This window comes from Pongo pygmaeus, chromosome 13 (assembly GCF_028885625.2).
Source record: "Pongo pygmaeus isolate AG05252 chromosome 13, NHGRI_mPonPyg2-v2.0_pri, whole genome shotgun sequence".
NCBI lineage: Eukaryota > Metazoa > Chordata > Mammalia > Primates > Hominidae > Pongo > Pongo pygmaeus.
This window is the reverse complement of record NC_072386.2, coordinates 126277418-126286039: the sequence shown is the minus strand read 5'-3', so window position 1 is coordinate 126286039 and position 8622 is coordinate 126277418. Positions and strand designations below refer to the sequence as shown.

The 8622-nt window shown below is 60.9% G+C and overlaps 1 protein-coding gene across 1 annotated transcript; it reads right to left on the bottom strand.

The window, feature by feature from the left end:
- Positions 1 to 3051: 3051 nt before the first annotated feature.
- On the bottom strand, positions 3052 to 7009 carry OBP2A (odorant binding protein 2A). The gene is made up of 8 exons (XM_063650142.1): positions 6498 to 7009; positions 5836 to 5969; positions 5499 to 5569; positions 4770 to 4878; positions 3937 to 4104; positions 3669 to 3692; positions 3368 to 3456; positions 3052 to 3164 (listed from the first exon to the last, which is right to left on the bottom strand). Exons 1-8 carry the CDS (start codon positions 6567 to 6569, stop codon positions 3052 to 3054), a joined length of 780 nt encoding a protein of 259 aa, XP_063506212.1. The 5' UTR covers positions 6570 to 7009.
- Between the last annotated feature and the right edge of the window lie 1613 nt (positions 7010 to 8622).

The window sequence follows — 8622 nt, the reverse complement described above, 5'->3', positions numbered from 1 at the left end:
GGATGACAGTGTCTGGTTTGGTCTCCTTAGTGTCAGCCTGAGGGGCCAGAGATGCTCCAGGGACAGGCAGGAGAACCTGTCCCAAGATGGCCCTGGGTCCATCAGCAGAAGAGGAGCCTGGCCAGGGGCCGCCGGGGGTGCCCGCCCTGTGAGGCCCGAAGGACCAGGTCAAGCCTTTATGTTGGGGGGTTGACATAGGAGGATGGCCGGGCAGGAGTGGACAGAGCTTAGGCGCTGACCCATCAAGGGTGGGCGACATGCCCTTGCCCGAGTTCTTCCTCGCTGATGACCTCAGTCCTGGCTGCTGGGGGGTGACCAGCCGGAAGGTGACCAGCACTGCCCCTTCCCAAGACGATCAGGAGGTCCTGAACACAAACAGCTCAGCTCCAGCCTCTGGGCCAGCTCCCACCTCGTTCCTGGCCCCCTGGAGGATCCACACCACTTGACCTCATTCATCTCCTGTGTCCAGGGTCTGGGCGGGGGAGCCCAGGGCCTCAGGGCTGTGGGTGCCACCTGGGACTGGCAGGCCCCAGAGCCTTTTGTGTGGGAGAAGGGGGAGGATACTGACCAGGGGTTGGTGAGGAAAGGGCAGAGGGGAGCTCTGTCTTCAGGCCTAGGTGGACCACAGCATGACCAGCCCTGACAGGGAAGGACGTGGGGTCACACTGGGTGGGGAGGGACAGGTGCCCTGGGGTAGGATGGAGTGGCTCGGGAGCTGGACGTATCACTACAGGGAGCCGGGGGTGCCTGGACCACCGGTCTCGACCCTGGGCACACATTTGGGGCCAGGTCATTTTCACGTCCGGGATGAGGACACAAAGCTTAGGGAAGCCTCAGCCGGGCCCTTTTACTGTCGGTGCCGGGGCCCGGGCCCGACCCTTTCCAGGGCTTTACATTTCGTCAAAAAGCAAACCATGAGCTCTTGAAAGTCTGACATTACTGGCAAACACGTGGTTTTAATGTAGCCTTTCATCGCAAAGTGAAAAATTCCGAGTGGAATTCTGACACATGGGAGAAGCTTGAAGGAGATCAGCTTCTTCAAAACCCACAGCCCGGCAGGTGAGGAAAGGTGTCTCGGGCAGGGTGGGTTGGGCAAGACCTCATCCCAGAGATACTCCACCCACCTCCCTAAGCTGCGCAGGCACCCTCCATGGGGAGTGGCACCCCCTCCTCTGTCGGGCAGAAGTCAGCAAAGACACAAGAGGTGGGCTCTGGCCGAGGTCCCCCTGGGGCTCCCAACAGCACTGAGACTCTAAGTCTGTCCAGGCACCCAACCTCGGAAACGTGCATTCCTCTCTGCCCTGCCCAAGGCCCTCGCCTCGTGGGGGTGGTGGGAACCAGCCGGGCCTCTGGCTTGCAGCACCAGGATCAGGCTCAGCCCTCTGGTCAGCAGGGGTGGCCGCATGGCCGGGGACCCCACTTCTGCTCTGCTCCTCCGGCCTCTCCAACACCCATTTATCCCCCATCCTGAGCTGCCCCAGGAAAGTCCCACCTCCATTGTCCCTGCAGCAGAGGGACTTGCACGATTGCACGTGGTGGGAGAGATCCAGTCACTAATGTGGGAGCAAAATGAACACAGGCCTTCAGTTTCATTCAGGAGCCACCAGGGCCCATAGGCCTCACTTCCTCCTGGGCTGGCAGAATGCAGGGAGGGAGGCAGTGTCACCCGGCTGGCAGATGATCAGACGAACAGCTGGGGCAGGGATGCAGGAAACCCACAGCCACAGCGCCAGGCAGGAACCGATCCCAGCCGCAGCGCCAGGCCCTCTGTGTGGGCAGGAACCGATCCCAGCCACAGCGCCAAGCCCTCCGCGTGGGCAGGAACCAATCCCAGCGGCAGCGCCAGGCCCTCCGCGTGGGCAGGAACTGACTTCCCAGCTTCTCCACCTAGGTAGGAACCACTTCCCAGCTTCTCACGTGCTGACTCCTGTTCCCGCCAGCATCACCCCTGCACCCACACTCGCCGCTCTGCAGTCCAATCTCTGTCTTTCCCAGTGAGTCTCCCCACTGCTTACATGCATCACAATTCCTCTTCCATCAGGCAAAGATTGTTACCTGTTTCTTATATTTTTACACAAACCTCCTAACCCTTCTGGAATCTGCATGGTAGCATGGGGAGAGGGAGATACCTCACCACTCACCCATCTTTGTAGGATGGGGTCTGCCCTGCCCTCCACGTGTGGCCGGTGGACAACCAGGCTGGCTCCGCCTCAGCTCGCCTTGGCCCTGCTGTCTTGGCCCATTTCCGGGCCATCCTGTGGCGTCTGCCCAGAATCACGTCCAGGCAGGAGATGGAGAGGCGAGGATGCTAGTCCAGGTGGCAGGCAGGCAGTGGTCACTTGGTGCACAGGCAGCGGCCCTGAGGACAGGCGGTCGCTTTGCAGGCTCATCCCCCAGGAGGCCTGTCCCACCTGGGTTTGTGGCTCCTGGGGTGTGTTTATCACCCTGGTAAGGTGGCCTCTTCTTCTCCCTCCCTGCGGCCGGCCTCCCCAAATCCCCGCATCCCTTCAGCCCCGGTGTCTGGGCAGATCCTGGCTCTGGACAAACCATAAGAAGCCCAGGGTGGGCCGAGGATCTTGGAGACCAGGGCCAGCTCTGCCTTGCTCTGGGAGTGATGACAGAGGTGCCAGTGCCCCTCTCTTGTGTACTGCCACTGAGCCCAGGCTGCTAAAGTGGGGCCGCTCGGAGGATCCCACTGCGACCCCCGGGGCGGGAGCCCTGTGGTGGACCCGCTGCTGCAGCTCTGACGCTGTGTCCCCACTCGCGCCTTCCCAGTGGCTTCCCAAACGCTCCTGCCCAGAGCCCTGCCCATCCCAAGCTGAGCCTGAGATCTGAGGGCGGCTCTTCCGGAGGCCCCTCCAGGACATCACGCAGCCCCGCAGGCCTGTTGGACATCATGCCTCTTGTGGTTTGGCCCTTGCTAGGTCCAGCATCTCCCCAGCTTCCCTTGTGGCTCCTCCTCCCAGCAGGCCTCCCAGGGAGCCGGTGCAAGCCCCTCCGTCCCCACAGATCGGCCTGCCCGGAGCTGGGGGAGAAGCTCTTGATTTGGAGTCAGGTGGACGGGAGCAGGGAAGGGTCATGGCTGGACGGTAGGTCCAGGTGGTCCGGGCTCCGTGTCTGGCAGTAGGGTGGGCTCTGGAGGTGCAGACCCGGGGGCTGCTGTGCTGGGAAGAGGGGCAGACGTCAGGGAGGCTGCAGGGTAGGGCAGAGGCCAGGCCCAGAGCTCCCTCCCCAGGCTCTGCAGCCCCCACATCAGCCACTGCTGGGCGGCCTCAGGGCTCCAGAGCGACCTCAGCTCCTCCAATGACTGGGCAGGCCTCTGAGCATCCTCGGTGGGTGGATGGCAGGGAGTGGACCAAGTGGGGACAGGTGCAGGGGACGATGGGCCGAGCTGATACCTGAGGGAGCCCGAGGGAGGCCTCGCTGTGGAAGGGCTGAGGAGGACCCTCACTCGGGCTGGCAGGGCGTGGGAGTAGGTGAAAGAAAGGACTTCCCGAATGTCCCAGGAATTGTGGGTGGGCAGACTCTGAGGTGCTGATCTCCTGCTGGAACCCGGGCAGGGGTCTCCCTGGCTGTGTGGGATGGCAGGGGCCAGAGCAGATGGACCCTCAAACCCCGGGAACCCAGGACTCTGGGCTTGTCTAGTGTCCTCCCAAAGGCTCACTCACCCTAGCGTTCTGGAGCACAGCTTCCTGCAGAGACCAAGAAAAACCCAGTGATGAGAAGACGCCCTAGACCAGGGCCCAGACCCCATCACAGCCCAGAGCGCAGACCCTCCAACGACGAGGACGCTAAGCAGGGCCCGGGAGCCCCTGCAAGGGGACTCCGGGCACACGGGGAATGCGGGGGACATGGGAGGACACGGGGGTCATGGGACACTGGAGATCGCAGACAGACACGGGGGGAACACGGGGTACTGGGCACAGCCGTCCTCACCCGTCTGCAGGGGCGTGAAATGTCTTCCTCTGAGAGTCCCTTGCGCTGCACCAATTTCTTAAATTTTTCCAGGGCCTCCAGGTTGGTATCAGGATTCCTACCTGCAGGCGAGGTGGCCAGGTGAGCCCAGGTGGGGACAGCGGCACAGCCCTGCAGGGAGCAGATGCCGAAAGGAGACAACCATGGCCCAGCACCAGGACAGGGGGAGAGGCCCAAGAGTGGATGAGAGCTCGGGGGTGGGGCTGGGGACAGAAGAGATGGCAACTGTCCAGCACCGGGCAAGGGGGAGAGGAGGCCTGAGACTGGACAAGAGCTCAGGGGTGGGACTCGGGACAGAGGAGACGGCCACCGCCCAGGTGAGAGGTCCTCAGGAAGGGGGACAGTGGCAGGGACTCTCCAAGCCACTCAGCAACCCCAGGGGACCTGGGCAGCTCCCAAAGGCACTCTGCAGGGTCACAGCCCTCACCTGGAGGGACCTTGTGTCCCAGAGGCACTGGCTGTCCTGCCGCCCTGGAGAGTCCCTGCCCCATGAAGAGCTCTGTTAGGATGCTACCTCCCCCTTAAGGTGAGCCCCCTACACCTGAGACCCCAGAAGCGGCCCTTGGCAGGTTCATGTCACCAAGGGCTGTGTCTGTCCCTGCCTGGCCCACCCCACTCCCACTTCAGGAACTTGGACCAGCCATCCAGAGCAGCACTCGGTGCCTAGCACACAAAGGCCGGCTCAGGGGGCTTCCCCTTCCCCCCATGCCAGGGCGTGATGATGGTGGTTCCACTGGCTTCTGGAGGCAGAGACCATGGGGCAGGACACGCAGGCCCCAGCGGGCCCCTCACCCACAAGCTTTCCCATGTGGAGCAGGCCCCCACGGTGCTGATCTTTGCAGTAAAAAGCATAGTGGTCCCTCCCGGGCAGCTCCTGCAGGTATATGAGCTTCCTAACCCCATCTGTAGATGACAGAGAAGATAGGTCATTCCCAGAGAAAGCACTTAGGACCACACGAAGAAACACTCAGGAATGTTTCAGTGGTCACCCAGGTGCCCTGGACAGCCTGAGCCGGGCCTGGCTGCTCTGCACAGTGTGGACCTGGACACTGAGGCAGGAGCCTCCTCCTGGGAAGGTCCCAACCCAAGCAATGGAGCCACAAGGGCCAGAGCACGGCCGGGACTAGAGCCCGGCCTCCCCAGCTCCAGGACTAGAGCCCGGCCTCCCCAGCTCCAGCAGCTGCTCTTGCCCCTACTTCCCTGTCCCTAATCCTCGGATTCCTGATCCCAAACCCTCAGCCTTGGCCTCCCCGTCCCTAACCCTCGGCTTCCTCAATGTGTCCATGGCTAGGGCCTCCCAAAGTGCAGGCTTGATCTGGTCCATCTCTACTGTGGAGAAGCCTGTCACACCTGGTGTCTGATGTCAGGGCCACCAGCCCCCTAGGAAGGAGAGGCCAGCCCCTCCTTGGAGGTGGGCAGGGCTGGGACCCTGGCAGAAGGGTGGCCTGGGCACTCTCTACCTGCAGTGGGGCTGGTGCATCTGGGGTTGGGCAGGGGGAGTGGGGGGTGGGGGAGGGGCTCACAGGCGCTGAATTTGCCAGGCTCCTCCGTTTTCCGCATCAGGATTTTCTTCTGGATGCACCGATCCTCTCTCCTGGAAAACAGGAGACACGCGGGCAGCAGCTCCCGGGACACACCTGGCCCATCCCCAGCTCACCCGGTGCATGGCCCTGACCCGGCAACCTGAAAATTCCACTGCCCCCCAACCCCACCGAGCTTTAGGATGCCCAGGCTGTTTCCCTCCAAGGCAGGGGGTGATTCTTACCAACACCCGAAACGTGGGTGGGGCAATGGGCACCAGGTGGGTCTGGGGAGGAGAGCGAAAGTGGCCTGAGGGGCCTCGCAGTGGGCGACACTCACATGAAGGTGAACGTGGCTTCCAAGTCCCCACCGCCCAGGGCTGTCACCTTCACTGGGGACACCTTCCTGGGCCTCCTGTCCTCCGGAAAGTCCTTATCGACCACCATGGCCTTCACGTACCAGGTCCCTGTGATCTGGAGCAGGCTGAGGCCGTGAGCCCACCATGGGCTGGGCCAGATTCTACTCTGACCCTGGTAGTCAGGCCTGCAGCTATAACCAGACACCCATGCTGCCCGGCTGCTACCCCTAAAGGCAGGCTGTGTTCCTGCACCTTAGTTAGAGCTCAGCTGGAGTGAGTTAGAGCCAGCCCCCTGCTCAGGGCTCCCAGCCCCCAGTGGAAGGAGAGCGTGTCTGCACCCCATGGACCCCCAGGCCCTAGCACCAGGTGAGCCCTCACTCCACAGGGCCCAACCCTGTGAGACCTTCGGGCTTCAGGCGTCAGTGCAGCAGAAACCCCTGAGCTGAGCCTGCTCCGGCCCTGGACCCCAGGCAGGGCTGTGTCTGCTGGAGGAACAATAGGAACCCCCCACCACCACCCCAGGCTGGGAGCACGGGGTCAGAACCCAGCCTTAAGTGACACCTCCTAAAACAGGGCCCCTGGCACTGCCCCCCGCCCAGGAATCCGCCTGGCTCCTCCATCCACCCACGCCAGCCCAGCTCACATCTTCCTCCTCCAGGGCGAAGGACAGGGCAGCGGCCAGGCCGAGCGTGACACCCAGGAACAGGGTCTTCATCTCCAGAGCTCTGTGCTGCCCGACTTTGGCAGGTCACTGGGTGTCTGAACAAGGCTGTGCTGCCTCCTCTCGAGATGTTCTTTATAGCCCCCTGGCCAGTGTCCTGGGAGCACGTGGCACGGTGCCCCCCTCCCAGCGGTGGCAACCAGTCCTGCATCTGGGAGGGAGAGTGTCCTCATTGCTGGCATCTGGTGAACAGCAATTCAGTGCCAGCCAGAGAAGAAAATACACACCATGCCATCCAGGGTTTGCACCACCCAAACGCACACACTCGGACGAGCCTGGAGGACTCGAGAGGACAGGGCAGGGTGGTGCACGTCTGCACCCCGAGCCACAGAGGGAGGGCCCACGGCCTTGGGATACTCTCTCCCCCACCCCTGAGCCCTCCCAGGGCCACGGCTGGGATCCTGGGAAAGTTCTCTGGGGAACTGGCCATCTCCCTGTTGAGAAGAAAGGGATTGGGCTTTAGAATCACAGAGACGTGGGGCTGCTGCCAGCTGAGTCCCACACGCCCTAGAGCCCAAGCTTCCGCCCACTCTGAGACCCACTCTGCATTGATCTTCCCCGCCTGGACCCTGCACCTGAGCTTCCTAGGAGCAGAGGAGGGCACTATTGTGTGGCTCAGGGTCAGTATATATACGGCCTCCTCCGGCCATATGAGGGACCAGGCCGCCTCCCCCACCCCGCTTCACTCCGTACCCGAGCCTGGCTGTGCTGTCCTCAGAACACACGATCTCTCTGGATTGTCCTGTCCATTTCTTCCTGCATGTGTTCATCGACCATCTCCCTGTTAGAATATACATTCCCCTCTCTCATCAGCTTTGACGGCCCCCAGCCCCCAGGACAGGCCTTGAATCTCATTCCTTTAGATAAATGGCTGGCATGAGGCACCAAGAGCCACCTGCCAGCCTGTGCTCAGAGTTTGTGGCTGAGCTCCCTTGGGCACCTGGCTCCGCTGGCCTCAGCCCCAGCCAACCTGAGCCAGAACTTTGCCTTCTCCCTCTTGGACCCTGTAGTTCCCGGGTGTGTGTCATCTTCCCTGGGACCCACGGCTGACCCACGCTCTGCAGGCAGGTGCTGGGCCCGCACAATCTTTGTGCCTCTCTGGCCCAAGATCAGACACCCTCAAGTACTTACTCAATAATACTAATGCACACTCTAATAAACCCTGGGGGCTGTAACGAAGGGGCTGGCATGACCCAGTCTCTCACCCCTGGCACAGCAAGTGCTGCTGAACAGAAACCCTCACCCTCATCCCCCCAGGCAGGAAAGGGTGGGGCCTGGGCTCTTCAGGACCAGAGATGAGCAAACAGGCTGAAGTCTCTACCTCAACGGAAAGATTTCTCTGTTCCCTGTGTTTGTTGACTGTACCCCAGGCACCTTGTATTTCATTGGTTGTTTGTGAATCATTGATTTAAGCACCATACAACACTGGTGCTGCTGGCTCAATCCTTGAAGAAAATGCTGGAACAACATGCGCAGGTGCTTCAGGGAACAGGTCTCCCCCATGAATTCTATGCTCACTGGTACGGGTGCTCTCCAGGAGCCTCCCATCGTCCACCCATCTTGCCCTGTGTCCCAGTCTCGTTCGCCAACTGTGTCCTTTTAGATACTGGTTGAGTTCAACTGCTGCAGACACCGTCAGGGGATGGTAGGGCTGGAGGTTGGGGGTCAACCCATGGCAGACAGCAGGGGCGAGATCCCTGGTCCCCAGTGCTTTGTGGCCTGGTGCGTTTCTCTGGATGGCTTCTGATGGTGGTTCCTGTTGGGCTGTTAAAAGTATTTAACAAAATTCAACACCCATTCAGGATAACAACTCTCAGAAAAATAGGAATAGAAGAGAACTTTCTTAACTTGACAAAGAACATCTACAAAAAAAAAAAAACCTATGGCTAACATTATTTCTAATGGTGAAAGACTGATGTGTAACTGGCTCATGTCCAGCTGCTTGCTGCTCAGAAGTCAAGGCATGAGAAGTGAAGTGTGGTTAAAGGAAAGCAGCTTTATTCAAATGCTAGCAGTTGAGGAATGGCCAGGCCCATGCCTTTAAAAG

Coding starts and splice junctions, on each gene's coding strand:
- OBP2A (XM_063650142.1), bottom strand. CDS start 6,569: ATGAAGACCCTGTTCCTGGGTGTCACGCTCGGCCTGGCCGCTGCCCTG. Junction 4,879..5,498: donor GCCTGGCAAATTCAGCGCCT/GTGAGCCCCTCC, acceptor TGTCATCTACAG/ATGGGGTTAGGAAGCTCATA. Junction 3,165..3,367: donor GCCCATCGTCCCCTGCACCT/GTCCCCACTTGG, acceptor CCCTCTTCCCAG/CACAGCAGCCCCCGGGTCTG.